General features: G+C 40.0%; 4 protein-coding genes and 1 long non-coding RNA gene across 7 annotated transcripts in view; 4 read left to right on the top strand and 1 right to left on the bottom strand.

Moving 5' to 3' along the window:
* The first annotated feature begins 1,100 nt into the window (after positions 1–1,100).
* On the top strand, positions 1,101–3,667 carry HOXB8 (homeobox B8). 2 transcript variants are annotated; one of them, XM_005301900.5, is made up of 2 exons: positions 1,101–1,941; positions 2,520–3,667. In XM_005301900.5, exons 1-2 carry the CDS (start codon positions 1,521–1,523, stop codon positions 2,822–2,824), a joined length of 726 nt encoding a protein of 241 aa, XP_005301957.1. In that variant the 5' UTR covers positions 1,101–1,520; the 3' UTR covers positions 2,825–3,667. The 2 variants fall into 2 exon arrangements, with proteins under 2 accessions (XP_005301957.1, XP_005301956.1); XM_005301899.4 differs by having other exon boundaries at positions 1,103–1,941; positions 2,517–3,667.
* Positions 3,668–4,540: 873 nt separating this feature from the next.
* HOXB7 (homeobox B7) lies at positions 4,541–9,376 on the top strand. The gene is made up of 2 exons (XM_005301898.4): positions 4,541–5,507; positions 8,437–9,376. Exons 1-2 carry the CDS (start codon positions 5,108–5,110, stop codon positions 8,688–8,690), a joined length of 654 nt encoding a protein of 217 aa, XP_005301955.1. The 5' UTR covers positions 4,541–5,107; the 3' UTR covers positions 8,691–9,376.
* Positions 9,377–11,534: 2,158 nt separating this feature from the next.
* LOC101938126 (uncharacterized) overlaps positions 11,535–22,410 on the bottom strand; it is a 14,570-nt gene continuing 3,694 nt past the window's right edge. The window contains exons 2-3 of one of the 2 annotated variants that reach the window (XR_010594843.1): positions 15,904–16,175; positions 11,535–12,162 (exon numbers count right to left, since the gene is read on the bottom strand). This is a non-coding gene — a long non-coding RNA (uncharacterized LOC101938126). Of the gene's footprint in view, positions 12,163–15,663; positions 16,176–22,410 lie in introns of those variants that run through there. The other variant, XR_256433.4, reaches the window with a different exon arrangement.
* The window catches only part of HOXB3 (homeobox B3), a 58,426-nt gene continuing 47,573 nt past the window's right edge, over positions 11,558–22,410 (top strand). The window contains exon 1 of the mRNA XM_065577997.1: positions 11,558–11,696. The gene's annotated coding sequence lies outside the window, so the exon portion shown is untranslated. The remainder of the gene's footprint in view (positions 11,697–22,410) is intronic.
* On the top strand, positions 17,639–20,659 carry HOXB6 (homeobox B6). Its single transcript, XM_005301894.4, has 2 exons — positions 17,639–18,505; positions 19,732–20,659. The coding sequence occupies exons 1-2, from the start codon at positions 18,094–18,096 to the stop codon at positions 19,989–19,991; spliced, it is 672 nt and encodes a 223-aa protein (XP_005301951.1). The 5' UTR covers positions 17,639–18,093; the 3' UTR covers positions 19,992–20,659.

The following is a 22,410-nucleotide window of genomic DNA, read 5'->3' as shown; positions in this document are numbered from 1 at the left end:
GTGTAGTTATTATCTGAAATATGTTTCAGCAATATTTGCTGACTGCGATAAATGAATTTCAAAATCTACCCCCTGTGTGTTTATATTGTGGAAAACTGCAGTGTTGGCATGTTAGAGGTAACTTTGCTCGGTTGTTACCAAATGTCAATAAAATAGAAAGTCTTTCTATTTCATCCCCCCCATCCCACCCCCTCTTCTTCCCAGCTTCCGTAAGCATCATGTTAAAAAAAATAAAAGTTTAAGTTGGTGGGGGGTGGAGATGGGGGACCATGCATCAGTTAATGTCCATAAAGGTTCTGTTTTGGATGTGATAAGCGAAACAATTCTTTAGTTTGCCATCATGCCCTGCCACATCTTTAACAAATCCTCTACCGTGGGAGGGAGGGAGGGGGAGATGGGATGGGGAGGGGGGAGCCACAAAAAGTCAATGTTGTATATGAAAAACTATAATCATTTTAATTCAATATTGACACCCCAACATCTTGCAATAATGCGAAAGGTTCCAATCGAAACCTCTGTTTTATAGCAGTAGAGGAAGGAACTCGTAAAACCCTAACAGCTTTTATGTAGTGCGGTATAAACAACAACAACATCCCTGGCTTTATTGCGTTTTATAGTTTGTTAAACAGTTTACAGCCTTTTTTGGGGCTATTACAAATGCAATTCCCTTCATGTGATAGTTAAACCTTTATCAATAATAAGGAAATTGATCATTAAAATGTTAAATATGACTACCTCGTTTGTTTTAAAATATGTTTAGGATAAGAAGCTGTATGATTTGATAACTTGTATTAAAATACCAATTACATTTATAGGACCTTTTAAAACTGGTTGCAATTAAATCGTGTTCTTTTACAGTTTTCCAAAGCGACCCTGACATTTAAAAAGGCTAAAACTGCCTCGTTAAAATTTTGAAATTAACGACTGAGCGCGCCTCTCTTTGATTTTCCAACACTCCCCAAAAATCAATCTTTTGGGTGGTCTAGGTATTTGATTTGTTGTGAGGCGAGAGATATCTCATTAATGTAGGTAGTTAAACATATTTAATCCGTATATTCACCCCACCTCTCCCTCTCTCTCTCTCTCTCTCTCTCTCTCCCTCTCTCTCCCTCCCTCTCTCCCTCTCTGGCTTTTCCTTCTTTATTCTCTCACACTCTTCTTTTCACAATCATGCAGTGCACAGTCCGTGTGGAGTAAGGAGAAGCCAATGGGATGAGGTTTTGGTAATAGATGCAAATGATCATGAAAAGACACTGCAAAATATGAAACAACTCATTTGCGCCGAAGTAAATCACTGAAAACTGTTTATGAACTGGCATCTCTTCTTGGAAATGTAAAGCGAGAACTCTATAAGTGGCGATTTTTTTTAGGGGGGGGGGAAAGCAAGAATTCAATATCATGCAGGCTTAGAGTTTTGATTATATCCTCCTTTTATATTCCTGGAAACCACAAACTGTTGTTGCTTAGCATCTTAGCTCTTTCTGCTCTAATAGATTCCCGTGGTTTAAAAAAAAATTAAAATGAGCTCTTATTTTGTCAACTCACTGTTCTCCAAATACAAAACCGGGGACTCTCTGCGCCCCAACTATTATGACTGTGGCTTTGCGCAGGATCTTGGAGGTAGACCCACAGTTGTGTATGGACCCAGCACTGGTGGTACCTTCCAGCATCCGACCCAAATTCAGGAGTTTTACCACGGAGCATCCTCTCTCTCCAGCTCCCCTTACCAACAGAATCCCTGCGCTGTAGCGTGCCATGGGGACCCAAGCAACTTCTATGGATACGACCCATTGCAAAGACAAAGCCTGTTCGGTGCACAGGAATCGGACCTGGTGCAGTACACGGATTGCAAGCTAGCTTCCAGCGGCCTGGGGGAAGAGGCGGAGAATTCAGAACAGAGTCCTTCTCCTACACAGCTTTTCCCTTGGATGCGACCGCAAGGTGAGGCGAAATAGAGAGGGCAGAGAGGAGGCATTTCCTGAACCCATAAAGTATCCCCTTTCCACAGTTACTTTTTACTGCTTTATGGGGGTAAACTTTTGCACTTGTAAATTGCTTTATAGTTTAATTACCCTGAAGGAGACCTTTTCTTCTCCTTGTGGAGAGCTGGGCTTTCAATGTGGGGCGCTTCCCCTAAAGTTTATTGCACTTTTATAGCCTGAAAGCGCCTTCATTTGAGGGTGTTTTTTTGTGTTTTGTTTTGGTTTTGGTCTTCGCCCGGGCTCTAGCTATACACTGGGCTTTGACTACAAAGGAGTGGGGAGAGATTTTTTTTTTTTTTTGTGCAAGTGAACCCATTTTGTGATTTTTCCACCCCCACACGCTTTCCTTGAGAGTCACCCCCCCACCCCCTTTGTAATATTATAGAAGAGTCGGGTCTGTCTCTGTGTTTGTTTCCTGCCTTTGCTTCTCTCTCCTCTCTCCTCCCCCCCACCCCCTTCGCTTTCTATTCCGGAGCCTGGTTTATGTATCTTTCAACCTCCTTCTCTTCTCCCCCATCCTTTGCCACCCCCCAGCAGCCGCTGGACGCAGAAGGGGGCGGCAGACCTACAGCCGTTACCAAACCCTGGAGCTGGAGAAGGAATTTCTCTTTAATCCCTACCTGACCCGCAAGCGGAGGATCGAGGTGTCGCACGCCCTGGGACTGACAGAAAGGCAGGTCAAAATCTGGTTCCAGAACAGAAGGATGAAATGGAAAAAGGAAAACAACAAAGACAAGTTTCCCAGCAGCAAATGCGAGCAGGAAGAACTGGAAAAACAGAAAATGGAAAGAGACCAGGAGGTGGACGAGGAAGGGGACGGACAGAAGGGGGACAAGAAATAAGATTTTTAAGAACTGAGAGGCAAGCACTAAGGGTCTGATGGGATCCTGACTCTTACATTAATGGCAGTTAATGTAAGGGGGGGGGAGGGAACAATGCATAGAAAAGAGAAGAAGAAAAAACCTTTTATTGCTGTAAAACAATATAGCTCTAAGCACCCACTTTTCCTGATTGTCCTTTGGTACAATGAACAGTATGCAAAAGAGATCCGGAGGTCTTTCTAGCCTTTCGCCAGTTATTAACTAGTGGTAGTGTATCGCAATAGCTTATGTAAAACATGACTGTGAATTTTCTCTCTCTCTCTCTCTCTCTCTTCTTTATTGGGGGGGTTGGTTAACTCTGCTTTCAATGCTATAGGAGTTTATGTGAAATTATATTGTGCACTTTTGAATCCTCCTCCTTTTTGTTGTGGTTCACTGTATGTACTGGAGGTAGCTATTGAAACAGACATCCCGACAACATGAAACTGCCTATTTATGCTGTAGTTATCTCTTCCTACTCTCTCGCTCTCTCCCTCTCTTTTATGTTGATTCTTTTGTCACGTTCCTTGCTTCTGTTCTTGGGTTTTGGTTTGGGTATTTTTTTTTTTTTTTTACAGTTTTGTGTCTCTTCCAAAAGCCTTTTTTTTCCCTCCTCCCCTCTCTCTCTCCTTTAGTTAGCATGCGCACAGTGGAGCAAGTTGTAAAGTGATCCTTAGGTTTACTGTGAAAAAGAATGTATACTGTATACGTGAATTACTTTATGGGGGAACTAATGATATATTTTGCTGTTCTTTCATCACTTTGTTCTATTGTCTAAACCTGGAAGCGGCGGAAGAAAGTTACAATAAAGTTTACAAGCGAGAATCCCGTGACATCATTCATTTGCCCTGCTTCATTTCCTCCAGGACTACTTTGATAGAAAGGAAATAAAAGCCAATTGTGTCAGAATTGCAGACCTTGCAGCCCAAGGAGTGTTTAGCCTCTAGCGAGACTGAAGAGTTTAGGTTGCTGTTAAGACTGGAGGAGGCAGTGGTTGAAGTATGCTCGTAGGGTTTTTCGTCTTTTGGGGTGCGGGGAGAGCGGGGGGGCAACGGATTGTTTTGTTGTTGTTTTTGAACAGTTCATAGATGTTGACAGATTAGGTGGCTGTGTGGAAATCCTTCCTCAAGGTAAATTTTTCTTTCATTGGTTACTCCCGGTTTCCCCGAGATGAATCCCGACCACTCAGAAATGAATCACTCCCCCCCCCCCAATCTGTTTGCAGAATTGTCAGTTGTGCAATTGAGTGGCTGACATGCTAACCCTCCCGACGCTTTGCCTGATATCTTCCACCATGGAACTACTGAAGTGTATGTGCGTGAGGTTTGTTTTCCCTTTCAACATAACCTTGGGCAGGCGGAGCAGCGAAAATCTGAGATGCAGATGAATCATCATCTTCTCATTTGCCAGTAAGGCTTTGATTTAAAAAATGAGAAGGGGAGAGAGAGCGAGACAGAGAGACAGGTTACGCTAAGCAACCAGCTAGTAACGCTTTACTTATAGCTGTAATTGGCTGCCCTAGAACCGCTGACAAGCTAAACAAGGGATCTGTATAGTCTTTATTTTTCGCAACAAGGAAAGCAAATGCCATCTCAATGCGCCTCTCAACGCCTGTGGCACGAGAATGAATTAAATATACAGATGAATAGCATTTTTTTTTTTGTACAAAAACCCTAAAGGATGAGGTATCAATGAGGCATTTGTCTTTTCAGGGCTACAGATAAGGGGTGGGGGGAAGGGTGTACAGTCGCCCGAAAAACGATGACAAAGACAGTGGAGAGCTTATGGGGCGAAGGAAGGAATTTGAGACAGACTCAATAAAGGAATAAATAGAACTCCGTTCATTTATTTCTCCCAGCAAAGAGAGAGAGATGTTGTTTTATAACCAACGTTTTTCTACCCTTCCCCCCCCTTCCATCCTCTTCCTTCGTCTCAGTTGAAAACTGATTACAGGTTGCTTATCGACTCCGGCACAATTCCACCCCATTCTCGCATAGATCTTGGAGGGTTTATATCACATACATTATTTATCATATTTTATAAATCCAACAGTACTCCAATTTTTTTTTCCACATTACCAGGAGCCAGTGGGGAAGCTGGCTGCTGATTGGAGCGGGCAAAATCACGTGCCCCGGAGTCACATGGTCAGGGAGGAAAAAGGGGGTCCTTTTTGGTGTAAATCTGGACTCTAATTCCGTAATATATCACGGTACCTCGTAAAACCGACACTAAAACGTCCCGGCCTACAAATCACCCGGCCAAATTATGAGTTCATTGTATTATGCGAATGCTTTATTTTCTAAATATCAAGCCGCAAGTTCAGTTTTCCCATCCGGCGTCTTTCCTGAGCAAACTTCTTGCGCTTTTGCTTCCAATACCCAACGAACGGGGTATGGGTCTGGTTCCAGCGCCTCGTTCGCTGCTTCCATGCCTGGACTGTACGCCAATGGGAGCAGCATGCACCCCCAAACCTCTAGCATGTATTCCACCAGCTACGGCCTGGAAACCAGTTCTTTCAACATGCACTGTTCTCCGTTTGAGCAAAACCTCTCGATGATGTGCCCGGGAGATGCCTCCAAGCAGACGTGCAGCAAAACGGATCAGAGGGACTCAGACTTGCAAAGCGAAAGCAACTTCCGGATCTATCCCTGGATGAGGAGTACAGGTAAGTCAGAAGCCTCCTTCAAGAAAGACGCCTTAGGGGGAAAAAAATGTAAATTATTTTATGGCGTGCGGGAAAGGGTGGGGGGAAGGGGAGGGGGAATTGTCCCCAACTCCTTTTATGACGTTTCGCCGAAAATGAAGCGCTCTTTCGCTCTGCCTTCGAGAGAGAGAGAGAGAGGGAGAGAGAGACCCCCCCCCCATAAAGCCACCCTTTTAGCTTTAAATATTTATTAGAGCTGCTGGTGCTGCGTATATGCGATGCAAGAGGCAGTTTGTCTTAGTGAGGAAAGGCAGGGCTGCAAAATCATACCCATTAGCTTCTTGTCCCCATACTTAACTCTGTTTAAAAAAAACCAATGTTTTTGTTGGCTTGTTCTTAAATAAACTCTGTAGAGGCGGCTCGCAGGTTTGTTATTTTTTATTTATTTATTTCCTGGCTTGTTTAAAATTGCCAGAGTCTCAGCATAACGTCCCAGACAGCGCAATTAAGCCCTGAATGTGACCATTAGTCTAATAGAAACGGCAACACATAATCCCCGCTTTCAAACTTGTGAAATTTCGGAAGGGGAATAAATAAAGAAACAACTAAAGAAATGCGGGTCTCGTGTCAATAACGCAGCGGCTAGAATCCCTGGTTAATCAAGGTCGGCGTGTTTATGCTTTTCCAGTGCCTGTTGGAGAAGCTCTGGGTAAGGTGTCATGGAACGGCATTGGGTTTATTAGACAAAGTGCCTGGACCATCTTCCAAAAGTTGTTAGACCCACATGATGCTGTCAGAGTGATGAACAAACACGGGCCGTGGAAGTGTGGATTCTGTTTCCTCACCACAAGATAAGGGGAGAGGGACAGGGTCTCATTAAGCGAAGATGCCTACTTAGCATATGTATTTAAAATACAAATCTGTCTAATGCACCCATCCCGGCTGGCATACGTATCTTTCATTCACAAACACGCTTCCTCTCAGCATATTAGTGTCAATTAACATTTAATAAATATCCTTATTCATTACAAGAGATAGTGTTCTGACATAGCCTTAGTTTCCCAATAAACTGAATTCATTTCAAGAATTAAGAAATGCACGGGTTATAAGGCGTGAAAACGCTGGCCTGTCTCTTTGTTTGTTGTTGGACGAAATCACTTCTAATTCGTATCTGGTCTTTCTCAGATCACTACCTAGCAAATTGAAATATTAATATCTCATTTTTACTCTAACTTGAGGTTTAAAAAAAAAAAAGATTGCTGCCCCATTGAAAGTAGTGTGGAACATGTGAGCTCATTTCGCTGCTACTCCTAAGATCTGGTTTTCCTATGATTTGCCAGATTGCAACTTGATAGCCTTCGGACTAATGAGTTAACTTTAAGCCAGAACGTGTGTTGGTAGGAAACTTTAGGGGAGAACAAACTCCTGCCCAATGTATGTGCCAATTGAAGGAAGCCCAATGCAGGCGCTTGTACAAGCAGGAGGTTACCCTACACTTATTTGTGGTCAGTATTTTCCATTACCTGCTCCATAATTCATTCACTTTTACAGTTGATGTATCAAAGACCAAATATTTCTGGTTGTGAACACTTCATCTCTGCCTTTCGATTTAAGGATCCCCCACTCCTTCTTTCTAACATGTGCCACTGGATAACAACAAGACTAGGGAGGATTTTGGAGTAGTGCGAATATGCTGGATTCCTGCGAAGACAAGCCCTCCAAGATGCATATTTTGTGGTTTGCAGTGCCTAAAACTAAAACACTACCTGCTCCTAGAGATCCCCCCCCCCACCTTTGCCCACTGTGTAATTGGGTTTGTGGAATTTCATCAGCGATGAAAAGATAGTATAGCCATTCCCATTCAACAACAGTTTATGGCTTTTCCCTCAACGGATTTTACAACCCACATTCCACAGAACTGCAGATTTTACTTCCTTGCTATCTCTTTTACAGCTAGCCTGGCCATTTTCCTTTTCCTTTCTTTAATAACCGTCTTTTCGTCCTTAAAAAAAAAAAATCCACTGGAATGTTTTGGATGGATGTTGAGGGCTTGTACTGGCCAGCCTGGGTATCAACTGAATAGAAAAAAAATAGAAACCACAAACATCATGTTGCTGCATAATTATTTCCAATTGAATTCCAACAAATGGCACGAAAATGTGCTCTGGTTTCATTCCAGTCCCCTTTCACAGACAACTAAATAGTTGCGGGTAATGCCGGATGACTGCCGAGTCTTTGTGTCAGCCTGTTCCCATGTAGATAAAAATATTCCTCTTCAAAAACTTCTGGTTATGCAGCCCCATCTTTCTGACAGATTTAAAAAAAAATATACCCCACTTTCATCTGAGGAAGTAACATTATCCATGTCAACCACTGACGGCGCGTTTCCAGTAGACCAGAGCAATGTAATACAGAAAATATTCCGTTAAATAATTAAGACCATTGCGCAGTTTACAAACAGGGCTTAATGATGACAGCTTTAACAGAGGACAAATAATTGAAATGGTATATTTAGCAGATGCTTCTATCTAGTTAGGGAATGTATTTATTAATTTATTTATTCCCTTGTTAATGGGAAATGTCCTAGGTTAAAAAAAAATAAATAAAACCATGCTTTCATATGAAAGTGGCAGCAAACTTGCTGAAGTTCTCTCCCGCACAAACGCAATCAGAAAATAGGGAACACCTCCCCCCCCCCCGTTAAAAAAATAATTCAATGTGTGTGTGTGTTCTGTTAGAATGATATATTCTTCCAAAATAAAAGGATCAGATTCTAAGCCGATGTAAAATTGTCAGTGCTCTATTAAGAAAACAACTGGGGAATCTGCCGTTGGTGGATTAAATAGCTGTGCTATTATGGACAATGTCTAGAATATGTTTGAACAAAAAACAAAAAAAGCAACCCAACAACCACCCCGAGTTCATTTGATTCTAATTTATTGTTTCACAGGGACTGACAGAAAAAGAGGACGTCAGACCTACACCAGGTACCAAACCCTGGAACTGGAGAAAGAATTCCACTATAACCGCTATTTGACCAGAAGAAGACGCATCGAAATCGCTCATGCTTTGTGCCTGACAGAGAGGCAGATCAAAATCTGGTTCCAGAACAGACGCATGAAGTGGAAAAAAGAAAATAAAACTGCATGCACCGGTTCAAATAGCCAGGAAAAACCAGACGCTGAAGATGATGAAGAAGAATGAAAGGGATGGGGTTTGGATGAAGGGGACTTTAGTCCAGAAAGCTAATCCAGGAAACGTGAAACCTAAACATAAGGGACTATATATAAAAAAAATAAATGAAATTAAAATAAAAACGAGCCTAAGAATGATGCATTCTGTTTCCTGATACTGAAAAAAATACTACCTATATTACAATCTCTCTTTTTTTTGTACAATAGAATGGATAATAATATCTACCTATTAAATGTGGCTTTAGAGTCAGATAGATACATTTTTCTATGTGGGTCTTCCTATAGTACAAGTATTTGTAAATCTCCCTGTTTGTATTTCCTTGTGTACTTTTTTGGTATGAAGTAATGTGGTCGTGTTAGCACCTTTAATTAGAAAATGTGATCTGAAAGTATGAGGGGAAATTATACATAGCGTATATTGTACTCTGTACATAATATGAATTATCATTACCGCTTGTTCTGTTGTAACCTCTGTGGTTCTTTTCTGGTTGCGATGCTGTTTTGTCTGTGTATATTTTTACCTGGACCACTTCCTTGTTCAAGTCATTAGGAAAAAAAATGAATTAATATTGTGCTGAGTAAAGCGGTGTATATCAAGGTAGAAGATTATTTAATAGCGGCGCGTTTCTTTTTCCTGGTTTGTGATTATTAGTCTTCAAAATAATAATAATAAAAACACCCACCAATAGTCTAAAACTGTGTTCAGTTCATTGCACTTTTCTTACGTGTTTGCATTATTATAATTCAGTTGTTTATTTCAGGTTATAAAGAAAATATCCCTTTTAATTTCCCCTGATACGTCATCTTATTCGTGCCCGATAATTTTCAGCATAACAGTCGTACTTAACATTTTAATGACATTTCTACAGATGTTAATGCTTTAAAACATTTAGCGAAATAAAACTCATAGTCGGGTATAAAAAACAATTGCCAAGAATATGGATTTGCAGATTTCACTCTTTTCCCTTCCTCCAAATATCTGCACAGATTAGTCTACTGGGAAAAAGATGGGAAAGGTAAATGCAGAGAAGCAAGAAACAATAAAAAACTATCTATATATTATATATAGATACGTGTGACTAATCTGACCCTTTCCCAAGGACACAAGATATTCTGCGATGGTTTGGGGTTTGTTGTCCCCCCCCCCTTCGATTGCTTTATTGTGGACTGTAACTATTTCATTAGCATCAAATAATGTTTAACATCAAAGCACACATAAAATAAATTAAACCAATTAAACTCAGGAAAATCAACAATGCAAAACAATGGTAACTAATTTTAAGCACTTGCGAGCATCTCTCTCTCTTTCTCTTTTTAACATTTCCAGGGTGCGCAATAAACGACCGTATTCTTCAAGTGGGAGAAGTACGCAGTTCTAGAAATGTGTGCTAACAGGAATACCAATAAAGCAGACCGCGTGGAATTAGGTGTAGTTGTTAAATGGCTTCTTTCTTTCTTTCTTTCTCATCTCATCGCGGAAGCTGAAACATTTAATAAAAGATCTGTCTTTCATTTTACCCCCAGTACCCACTTATTGATAGAGAAGCGTGGGATGCCGAAAAAAGAATATACAAACTTTTAGATAAAATAATGTAGCCCATTACTAAAAAAAAAATCATGATGGTAGGCCACTTATTATATGTATCATATATTATGGCGTTTACACGGAAATCCCACTTGATCAGAGAATAAAAGAAGGTGAAAACTAAAATTTTCCTTATCAAATTCCCCCATTGTCATTTGTTTTCATACGCACTCTTTCCAGAGCGAAAACTGAGTTCCAGAAAATTCCTATTGCTCGTGAAACGTGTTTTGCTGCATTGGGCCAGATCTATTGTCCCTGTGACATGTACTTCTGCAGCGCCTGGCATCTGTGAATTAAGGATTTTAAAAAAATTCTTTATTCTGCTCTATCTATTGAAGCACATCTTATCAGCGTAGTAACAAACCTTACAGCCCGCTGGTGATTTTCACACACAAAAATTACCTAGTGTCAGGGTTGCCAATTAATGTTCTGAGTGTGTGGGGTGTTTGATCCTAAATACGTAGTGAAACATAAATACATAGGTTTAGATTATGCTATAAATACAGCCAGCATTTCTCTTTCAATATATTTATCTTGATCTATTTCTAAATTCTCCGACGCCCGCAATGGCTAATCTTCTATTTTAGCAGAAGGATTCATAATTACACAGCTAAATAATGTGAACATAAAACGCACTGCTTTAACATCGCTTATCCTTTAAAAATCTTTTTTTAGCCTTATAGTTAAGGTGTGATTGAGACACCTCCATTAAAACCCCCACCAGGAGAAAAAAAAAGATCTTTGCATATTCTTTTATTTTTGTTTAAAAAATAAAGATGGCGGCTAAGGAAAAGACGGCTGTTAAAGCAGTCATGAAGAAATGCAATAAATTCCTTGTTGTTTTATGAAAATTTACAACTTTGTGATAGAACTTTATGAGTGGCTGGGTTCTGGGATTGGCCAGAGCCGGTCATGTGGACTGCTAACCGTGAACATGAACTTTTTATGATTTCCCATGTGGTTATATTGCACCATTCTTTTGGCCGCTGTACCTTGGGTCGGATCAGTGTCCTCTATAGGGCTCTTGCTTCTTTAGATTTTTTTACTTTCGTGTATAAACTCGATAGGGCTAAAAGGGGGAGGAGGTGGTGGAGGGGGGTAAACACATACACACACACTCTCACCCCCCAAAAGAGAGCGAGAGAGAGTTAAAAGATTTTTGTTTTTAATTCCTGTGTTAATTTGCTTGCTGATTTTGGAATCTCAGTAGTAATGGAGGGGAAGTGGAGATGCTGTGCCGAGTGGAGGCTGATATTTTTCAAAGAGGGAAGTTACTCCATTTTCTATGCAAATGACAGCAATGCAAGAAGCGATCACAAGTCAGAGAGACAATCGACGGCGATCAGGTTGGGACAATATTTGTCAGCTAAAAGATAAACAAACGCTATTTGCCTTTTAAAAAACTTATACCACAGAAATGGACGTCAAAAGGTAAGGGAATAATATATGTTTCTCTTCATTTGATTTTTTTTTTCTTTTTGCTTTGAGAAAATGCAATTATAAAACTCCCTCTCTCCCTCCCCCTCCCCCAAAAAGAAAGAAAGAGAGAATAACAGAGACAGCAAGACAGTAATATCACCTGGATATAGTAGATATCTGGCTTGGAAACAAGGCTGCTATGGACTTTGATGACGGTGTCTTTTAGATACTGCCTTTAAAAAAAAAACAAAAATAGCCAAATCCTATGTGGGTTGTTGCAGCGGATATATTTTATTTTTTACCCCTCCCGAGCAGAATTATCTTGCCAGTTTGCCTATCTTCAGGCGAGCCCAGTAATTTGGCGAAGTTTGCATGGAAGCCAGTTGGGTTTTGTTTTGCTCTCCGGGGTCATTATTACGTGGGTGGTTTCTTCAAAGAGGGCAGTCCACCGCAGTCCTGGAGAATAAGGTTCTGGAAACTAGAAAACATAATAAGAATAATAGCAACTACCGGGCTGCAACGTTATGATTACATTTATTTTTTAAAGTGAAAGTCCCAAATGAAAGAGGACGCTGTGAGGGAATGAAGGTGGGTGGGTTTCATTGCGTTCTGCAATGCTCCTGTACATGTAACATGTCTGTGGAGCTGTAGGTCCCTACATATCGTTTATTGTTTATTTATGTCTTCCTTTTCCTTCACTTGCTACCGTGTGGTGTGAAAATATCCTTTTATTTGAATATCTTCTCCTCTAAACGAAATGGTTGCTTTGGTTTTAAGAAAATACTTCTTCGGGGATGCACGGCATTTTGAATGTTCCTTTTCATTATCGCAGGACTAAAAAAAGACACGTTGCTACTGTTTTCTGAGGCTTTTCAAATAACACTGTATGCGAGGTTTATGCATGTAAAGGGATATTGATTAAGGAAGGCACCCATGAGTTAACCATTAAGAATAGATGACAAGGCGACTTGTATCACCCGGCTTGACTATTCCTGAATATTGGGCGGCCAAGAGTCAATTCTAGCAATGGTGGAAATAGCAAACAAAAAATAATTTTCAAAAGATATTTTTGAAGGAGCTATTACGTGTTCAGACATAACAGGGGACAAAACATAAACGCCAGCTGAAGTGCTTTTTCTTTTAGGTCCATACATGTTATAGAATCCGTGGTTAGTGCTGTTCTTAAAAAAAGGCAAATGATTATTTTATTTCATTTCAATAACATAATTCTAGAATCTATTTCTGCTGATTTTTTTAAATGCGGTGTGAGAAACCACTTGTAGAACCCAAGAGATAAATGTCACTCCAAGTAAGTCTTTTTAATCACTTTACCCCGGGCACCCTTCAATGTCTGATTGTCTATGAAATCTAAATGTTTTCGCTAGAACATAGATAAGTTGCTAATTAAGGAATTCCTGTAGTTTAAACATCACCTAGTTGTTTATTTTTAAAAACGGAAGGTCTATTTCTCTTTATGTCTTTTCTGTTATAAATTGCTTTCCAGCCCATTTTATGCTGTCTGCTGCCATCTACCGTCCAATGCAAGAAAACTTCAGTTTGCTTAAATATTTCTCGGTGATTAATATCCCTTGAAACTGGTTAACAAATTCCATTTTCTACATTTTTGTTTTCGAGTCATGGATTATAAATGCATTGCACGTTTGTGTATCTCTGGAAATGGAACAAATGTGACCTCCCATTTGCTACAGGAACCTCAGACCAGATCCATTTCTATTCTGAGGCCTGCTGCGTTGCCGAGGATTTCAAGTTATATATGTTCATTATCGATAAGTTATCAATTATGTAGTACAAAACCAAAAGAGGAAAGAAAGCTGGTTATTTCTTGACAGCCAACACAGCAAGTGAGCTTGTGAAATGAGAGCCATAATTAGACGAGGAGACAAGAAGTCAGGAGTTTTGAGCTAATTATAGAGTCAATGAACTATTTCTGTGTTTGTTTGTTTCTTGTTTCGAATGATCATTTTGCAGTGGTCTGTAAAAGGTAGGTCTAGTGGTGTGCACAAAGCTGAGGTGGTGGTTGGGGCGGGGAGGAGAGGAATCCCTTTTAAGATACAGTAGGCTTTGAAAGGACAATGCACGCCTGTTATTTTAAAAGCTCTCTCTCTCTCTCCCTCGTTTTCTCCTACTACCACACAGTTTCCTGGCAACTGTTTATGTCTAGACTAGTGACATTCCCCTATATGAAAGTGAGATGCCCAGAGACTATGTTAAAATAAATAAAAAGTTTCTCCTTTTGACTAATAACAGCCATGATTAACTTGTTCCATTCTGTAACTGCTCACACTCACTAGCATTCTCCAGGCAACCTACATGCTTCATGCTTTGATTTCTCTTCCACCCGTTTCTGTTCCCCTATTTTTAGTTTCCCTAGCAAGATTTCTTTCCCCTAAACCCTCTCAGGGTTTCCTTTAGCGGAAATAAGGTAATATAGATACATTTTTAGAATCCCAAGGTCCTTCCCGCAACCCCCCTCTCACTTTTTTTTTTTTTTGTTAATTATTAGCTGCTCTCTTTAATGGAACAATGGTAGATTATTATTGCTTCTTTTCAAAGATCCCATTAACGAGGTTATTATGCACTGCACGGGAAGTCAGGTAAATTAAACTTAAATTGCTGGAAATTAAGTTTCAAATGGTTATGTGAGGATGGAGAGAGAATTATTTTTTAAACACCTTCAGGGGTCATTGTTTTAAATATGCCAACAATGTAGAGAAAAGAATCCTTGTGCCGCTTTTCTAATAGGAATTTGAGTGAGGATGTATATTACAAGAGCAATCTTCTCTGCTGTTAATAGCGTTATATGTCTAAATACAGTAACAAGGCTTTTCAAATGTTGTCTTAGTGTTAGCTTGACTTTATGGCTGCAATAAGCCCCCTGATTGGGAAGGTCCTTCTCTGTTGTCACTTCAGAAGGCTTGAGAATTCCAGCTCTACACGAAAAAAGCGACCCTTTTTTTTTTTTATTGGAACCAGCTCCACTTAACTTTCCACAAAGTTCTTAACTAGCTTAGCTTTTACACAAGCAATGCTCTGTTCTGTTTGCATTTCGAAATATCTGTGTGCTGTTTTAATCCCCTCATTTATCTGCCTCTCTCTGCTTTGTGGAGTTGGCATTTGCTAGCAGAAGAGCAAAAATGGAGAAAAAGGCGCAACCGGCACTCTCTAAGCTAGAGAGCTGCGAATGTACATGTTGTAAATAAATCCCTTTAATCTTTATTTATACCCTGCCAGTAGAGTTATGTCAATCAGTAGGGAAAGATGGATTCTCAGTGCTAAATGAAACATTTGATACCTCCTTATGCTGTCTCTAGCAACTCCACCGACTAGTGGTTCTCTTCTTTTTAATAAAACCAAAGACTTCTTAAGTAAACCGAGACCCAGTTCTGAATGAAAATATGCAAAGAAAATACGGTGGAAGACACAGTGACGACACTGCAAGCTGTATCAGCAACCGTTATGTTTAGGTCTCTGTGTCCCACTCCCCATGCCTGCTCCCCTTTAGAAACCTCCTTAGACCAAATATTTCCCACAAAAACCCGGCATAGATTGATCTTAAAAGTTGAGCAAGCAACTCAGGGTATAGCCCAAGCATCTTTTTAAACCAAATGAAGATACCTTTTGAAAAAGCTATTAAAATGATATGAGAGACCGGCTCGACACTAAACACATAATGCTATCTGTGATCGAATGCATTCTGAATACTCTGCTACAGATGGTCAACATGCCATCCTGCAGGTCTCAGTATATGGATGACGGACACTTTAAGATCTATATATTTTTTCCAAAATGGAACAAAAGCTTAATGCATGTTTTATACCAAGTTTTCTTCTTTTATTTTTCTCCCACTAAAAGTCCATACATATTAAGTGAAGCGCTTTCTTCCTTTAGCAGGGCACAACATATTATTCCAGTCTCAATAACCGTCTAAATAACCAACAATAAGCAATTAGCAAGAGGCGAGTTTCAATTAGTGAATTTTATTTTTTTTTCTTTCACAATAAAAATAAAAAGGACTACAGCCAAAAGGTAGGACGAGTTAGCCTTAGCCACCAGCATGCTAAATAGAGCTGCGTTTCAATAAAACGCTACATCACCATGTGTTGGGGAAACAGTCTTTAAACATACTTCGGGAGGAACATTTTCGCAACTATCATCATTAAAAAGAAGTAAAGAAAACGTTTGCAGCGATTTTACTCACTCATTTAATTATCAGGAATTCATACTTCATAGCCCAGATTCCGCATGCTGTGCAAATCATCCCAGATGTTCCTGGTTTTACTCTTATACACATTTTGCGTAACTTTCTAATCAAATGTCTGTTTGCCTCCTGCAAAGCAACTAACTTCATTGTGTTCAATGGAGGTTTTCTCCCCCCAATAGACAGTCAAGTTTCTCTTTTAATCTCACGTTCCCATGCCAATAAAACAGATCTGCGTAGGTTTGGGTCCACTCCATACACAAAGGAAAACTCTGCAAGAACAAATATAATAGATTTCAGTCAGAAAGGAGGGGAGAAAAACTACTTCCTTTACATGTTATTTCCTTGAATTATAAAGATTACGTTCAGTCGAATGCCCATTGCAGTGATGGCATGAAATAGTCTTAGCTTTGCTGCTGTAAACATGATGTTTAAAATAAATTAGCTCCTAATAAGATAACAGTTTCGTAAATACTTAACCCCCATCAGGGAAAATAGGCATTGGCAATTCTGCAGCGACCATGTAATTATGTGTAATTCTAGACCAGGAGCATACACAAACATGTATTCATACATATAGGTGTGTACCTTGTGTGGTGTATAAATTTCATTGCATATGATAGATAGATAGATAGATAGATAGATAGATAGATAGATAGATAGATAGATAGATGGGTGTGTATGGGAATAGATAGATAGATAGATAGATAGATAGATAGATAGATAGATAGATAGATAGATAGATAGATAGATAGATAGATAGATATGAGTTTAGAAATGCACCTTAAACCAATCAATTTTCAATTTTATTGTGGAGGAAGTTTCTGAAGGACATGACACGTTCCCACAGCTAAAATGCATGGCAAAATATTTAGATCCAACCAGATCTTCCGCGTAGAGAAATCTGAAGAGGAGGTGACTAGCCATTGTGAAACACACCTACAGCTAATGAATAAAAGCAGAAACATGAGCCACTAAGCCCAGACCAAACTCATTTCATTTGGTCTTTCGCCCCAGTTGGAAAAAAAATTACTCAGAATTTCGAGTTTACTCCTTAAGAGGTTTAAACTTTTTTTTTTTATTTTTTAAATAGGTACCTTGTAGTGGGGCCAGACACAAATGGAAAGGGTGATAAAATATGAAAGCAGGATCATCGCTCACCTTATAGGCAATAGACACGCCAAACAACAGCCTTTAAAAAAACTCTTGATCAGTGACAATCAATAAAGACACTTCTTGACCGTAACCGAATGCTGCCTTTAACTGCGAAGGGTCGGACATAGATTTGGTATTAACAACAAAACGCAAGAGGGCACAATTCGGTACATATATCTATATCTCTATAAGTATTTAGTCCGGGATAAAGGTAATACTTCGATTCCCATTCATCTCATAGATTTGTAACTCTTTCACAAAATAAATAGGAAGCATAGAATCTGATGAGGCGGGCGAGTGACACTTTAAAAGGAAGCCTCTTCTCTGTCAATCTATGATAATTAGATAACCATGAGAAATAAGTTACCAACATTGACTTCTCTTCTCCCCCCAACACACACACTTCCCATCCTAAACCCAAGCTAATTAAACAAATGAGATCTATTTACCCCACCCCTCAATGAAAAAAAAAAAACAAATAAACTAAAAGTTTCTTTTTTATGTAAAAAAAAAAAAACCAATCATAGCAATATTACCCAAATGGTCTGCAATCAATAACAGGCACCAGGGGTTAAACTTTTCAGAATAAAGAGATTTAACTTTTTTTTCTCCGTGTGTATGTATATCTCTATATACAGATCTATCTCTCTGTCTCTCTCTGTGTGTTTGGTGTATTTTTTAATTATTGTTTTAAAGACTCCAAACGTTTGGGGATTTATCTTTCGCAGATAATACGTATTTGGTGAAGGGGGTGAGTTTTGTTGTTTAAAAGGGAGGAAAAAGAGGGGCTGGGTGGTTTGTTCTGGGGGTCCCTAGTGCAATGCAAGCCCCTCATGGGTGCTATTTTGTAATCTCAGACTCTTGCTATTGGTCAGTCCATGATCAGATGGTTCTATTTCCTTGTGTCCCTCGCTGGCACCCAGCCATCCCCCTTCAGCTAAAACCCAATCTCCGATATACTACTAATAGCTAAACCACTTGGACTATAAAACACAACAAATCATAAAGCCAGGAAAGGACGGCTGCCTCCTCCCAATGAGTTCTTATTTTGTCAACTCTACCTTCCCGGTGAGCCTGGCTGCTGGGCAGGAGCCCTTCCTGGGACAAATCCCGTTATATGCCTCAGGATATGCGGATCCTTTAAGACACTACCCCGCTACCTATGGAACCACTAGCGTCCAAGATAAGGGTTATCCCTCCTCTTCTTATTACCAGCAAGCTAACGGAGCTTACAGCCGGACCACAGCCTGTGACTATGGGACAGTTGGTTTTTACAGAGAGAAGGACCCTGTCTGTGCCACCTCCAACCTAGATGACCATGTTCAGTTTGCCCCAGATCAGCGGAAGTCAGACTGCGCACAGACCAAAACTGTTTTCGGGGAAAGCGATGACCAGAAGTGCTCTACTCCTGTCTACCCCTGGATGCAGCGGATGAACTCTTGCAACAGTGAGTTACTCTTTTTTAATCTCTCTTTATTTATGTATTTGTTCCCCCCTCCCCGCCCTTCCCCCTTTTCTTCTTTGCAAAAGAAACAGGAAAAGCTTAGTTAAGATCCAACTTCCAGCGGACGAGTCAGGCAAAGCACGAGACTGAAAGTTGTTTCTGACACAACCCCAAACTTTATGGCAGTCTTTTTCCTCTATCGCAGTTCTTTAGCCAGATCCTTTAAAAAAAAGTTGGTGCCATACTTAGGCGCATATCGTCTTTCCTTTTGCACGCTCTGATTCGTATGTCACTCAGTTACAATGATTTATCTATCTCTGTGTCTTCTACACATACAGAGAGATATCTATTCACAAAAAAAGAAGAGGATGACTTCACACACACACACACACACACACACACACACACACACACACACACACACACTTTCTGGAGTTAAATAATGTAAAAGTGTTTAAATATTTGAAAGGAGAGAACTACATTTTTAATGAAACTCAACACATAATGAAAAGTCTGCCTGGGGAGAATTTTTTCCCTCTGTGATGTATAGCTGGTTTAAGTGCTATCTCTTCAATCCACAAAGAAGAAGAAAAAGTCACAGTGCTTCCATGTTTACATTCATTATTTGTTGCCTTTTAAGTTCCAAATTGATGTCCATTAGTGCAGGGACATGAAGCGTTGTATCCCCTTTAATGCACAGAGTTTGTCTAGATCGATACACTTCATTATTGCTTAAATGCCCAGATCTATTACTGCTGCCGGTGGGGAGGAACAATTGAAAGGTGTGGGGGGGGGGCACCATGAGATTTTACATAATGGAATAAGACAGGTCTAGCAATCTCTTCAAAGCACGGTCCTGGAATATCTGGCGAGTTCTGCATTAACCCTTCTGCCCAGGTACCAGTGGAACTTTATTGCCTTTGAGTTAAGCAGCAGGCATTACAGAAACCCAAGACAAATTAGCAACTCTTTCCAAGGCGACCTAGCAAGTCAGGAGGTTTGCTAGAGGGCTGGCTTTGGGGGGGGAAAAGGGAGCCCTGGGCACTTTGGCTAGATGATTTTTGGTTGGTAAAAGTATTTAGCGGGGAAGGCAAAGGAAGCAAAAGACGCCACCACCCCTAAACACACACCCTTTATCAGAATGCTAACTGGCCGGCTCCCTGGTATTATTACTCTTAACTAGAATAAACCTTTGGGTATTTTCTCCCCCTCCTTTCCTTGCCTAACAGGTTCATCTTTCGGGCCAAGTGGCAGGAGAGGCCGGCAAACCTACACCCGCTACCAAACCCTGGAACTGGAGAAGGAGTTCCACTTTAACCGCTACTTGACCAGGCGTCGCCGGATCGAAATCGCACACGCACTTTGCCTGACAGAACGCCAGATCAAAATCTGGTTCCAGAACCGGAGGATGAAATGGAAAAAGGAAAACAAACTGCTCAACTCCACGCAGCTGAGCGCGGAGGAGGAGGAGGAGAAAGCAGCGGAGTGAAAGAATTATTTAAGAGAAAGAGAGAAATATCCCAACAGTTGGAGGAGGTAGAGGGTGGGGGGAAAGGGTTGGAGTGGAAGAGAAAATGCACCCCAAGTGGTGCACGCTTTGTAAAATACCCGAGACGGTTTGAAGGTGGCGAGCCACCAACATAAATTTGCACCGTTGGACTCGTGTTCAGTTAATCTGTCGTGTCAAAACAAAAATCAGGCTTCTAGTTGAGTTTTTTTCCTTTCTATTCCTCCAAATATAATATAAAATAAAATAATAATAATAATTTGGAACTCTTACCTGTGTTTCTGCCCTTCGTGTCACTGTTAGTAACCCGCTAACTCTTGTATTTAATGGAGGTGCTGCAATATATGTCATTTTTGGTGTTTATTGTCTTAATTTTGTAAAATGTTTCATGCACGATTGACTTATAGATTCCCCCCTCCCCGGTTGTTTATCTTTTGGTAAATTAATCAAACCCTGGGGTCTTTGTAATTAGTTTCTTTTTTTTTTAAAGAGAAAACCTACTGAAGGAACAAGTACTACCTAAAAGGATGCAAAAGCAACAACAAAAAAAATTATATTTTATTAATTTTTGTACGTGTTGTGTTTGTAGTTTGTCTTAGGTATGGCCATGGAATACTCTAATAAAAGTAAAGTATTCGGACTCATCCACACCCCTTTGGTATTATTATCATTATTATTATTCCTGTCTATGAAAATATGCCATTCATGTGGAGCTGAGGGGTTGTTAGCAAAGCGGGCGCTGCTGCTGTCTATGTGTGACACTGTCTTCTAATCAGCCGGGACAAGCAACACGCAGCATACGGAAGTTACAGTTGAGAGATAAATCCGCTTTCCCCCCCTTTTGCCTAATCTTAAATGCAGGACCTTTCACCAACGATATCTCCGAGCTGACATTCTGCTTGAAGATCGCTCTTTTTTATTGTTACAGTCAAAAGAGTTATGAGGAAAAGCTCTCCATATACATAATATATCAAAGAAAGAGGCAAAAACAGGGTCTCATCTATCTACCAAAGATACATAACGTTTGTCTAGCATCTTTCAAACATCTGGTCCCTTATTTCACTTTCCAAAATCAGGGAGATGTGCATTGTAGCTAGGTTTCAGACTTGCTGGGTTTTTATTGTTTTTTAGTCGAAACTTTTTTTCACTCCAGGACGATGGGAATTATTTAAGCACGGGGGGGAAAAACCAAAACCAAAAAACAGTAAGCTAAGCACAGTTAGATTGCTTCATGTCTATGTACACACACCCCCACACACCTTTCAAATGGCTCTTTTTACAGTGCCATTTGACTCGGAACTGGGCGTATGTTGCAATGAAGTCAACTTTTCTTTGATTTTTTTTTTATTAAAAAAATGAACGAAAAGAAGTGCTTTTCTTCTTGGGAGCAGCAGATTTAAAACAAAAAATTGCTCAGGTCAATGCTAATAAAATGTCTGAAGCTTCACGAGAGGAAAAAAACGCCTTTCAAAAGAACTACTCCCTTCCCCCCACCACCCACCCCAAAATACCTATGTACGAATGCATTCCCTCATGTCACAAGCTGTTTTAATGCCAGTCACTTTTAAAATCAATTCGTGCAGACGCTCCACAGCTGTAGAACATTTACTATTATTGCCACTCTTTTCATTGCCCGTAATTATTATAATTATATGTCACTTTCAATATGGCGCATAATTTCCAATGAGTTGCAGACAAGCAGTTGAAATTCCTAAACTGCCTTGGAAAAAAAATAGCAGCCTTGAACAAAGCAAAACCCTGGTCAAATTTCAGGTTTTCATGGCTACCTAATATTTCTTGCAGGTTTGCAATGGGTTAGGGGGGAATAGAACAATGCTCTATTTAAAGGGAGTGTGTGTGAGGGGGGGATATTCATGATCAAGAATATCTTAAAAGCAACATTGTCAACCAGTTTCAACGGCTGATCTCCCTTCCCGTCTCTTTTTTCCCCCCTCCAGAATTACAAGGTGTTACTGTGTATTTGATAATATGATGAGAAGGTGAAGAAAGCCAAACTTTCATTGTGCCAATGAAAATAAATAAATTAAATAAATAAAGCACACAGGTTTTTCTTTCAGCAGGCTCGGTTTTTTCTAAGATATTCAAACACAGAACCTCCAGATGCAAAGGTGACTTATTCCCCCTCACCACCAATGTCATTATTATAAAAGAGTGGCAATAATTTAATGAAGATAACAACCCCCATGCAAAGACCACACAACTAAAACAGAATGTTGACAATCATTTGAGCTGGGTCTGATAAGCATTTTTTCCCTCCATTTGCAGAATAAAATTAAAACCGAAAGGAGCTTCCCGGGATGAAAATGGGGTAGTTGTGCATTATTATTTTTTAAAAAGTACAAATATATGAAGAGTGCAAATTGCCACTAAATGACTTTTA

The sequence above is a fragment of the Chrysemys picta genome, chromosome 24, assembly GCF_011386835.1.
Source record: "Chrysemys picta bellii isolate R12L10 chromosome 24, ASM1138683v2, whole genome shotgun sequence".
Taxonomy (NCBI): domain Eukaryota; kingdom Metazoa; phylum Chordata; order Testudines; family Emydidae; genus Chrysemys; species Chrysemys picta.
Note: the sequence above shows the minus strand (reverse complement) of the source record. Positions and strands in the feature narration are given on the sequence as shown.

Coding starts and splice junctions, on each gene's coding strand:
- HOXB7 (XM_005301898.4), top strand. CDS start 5,108: ATGAGTTCATTGTATTATGCGAATGCTTTATTTTCTAAATATCAAGCC. Junction 5,508..8,436: donor TCCCTGGATGAGGAGTACAG/GTAAGTCAGAAG, acceptor ATTGTTTCACAG/GGACTGACAGAAAAAGAGGA.
- HOXB8 (XM_005301899.4), top strand. CDS start 1,521: ATGAGCTCTTATTTTGTCAACTCACTGTTCTCCAAATACAAAACCGGG. Junction 1,942..2,516: donor CCCTTGGATGCGACCGCAAG/GTGAGGCGAAAT, acceptor GCCACCCCCCAG/CAGCCGCTGGACGCAGAAGG.
- HOXB6 (XM_005301894.4), top strand. CDS start 18,094: ATGAGTTCTTATTTTGTCAACTCTACCTTCCCGGTGAGCCTGGCTGCT. Junction 18,506..19,731: donor GCGGATGAACTCTTGCAACA/GTGAGTTACTCT, acceptor CTTGCCTAACAG/GTTCATCTTTCGGGCCAAGT.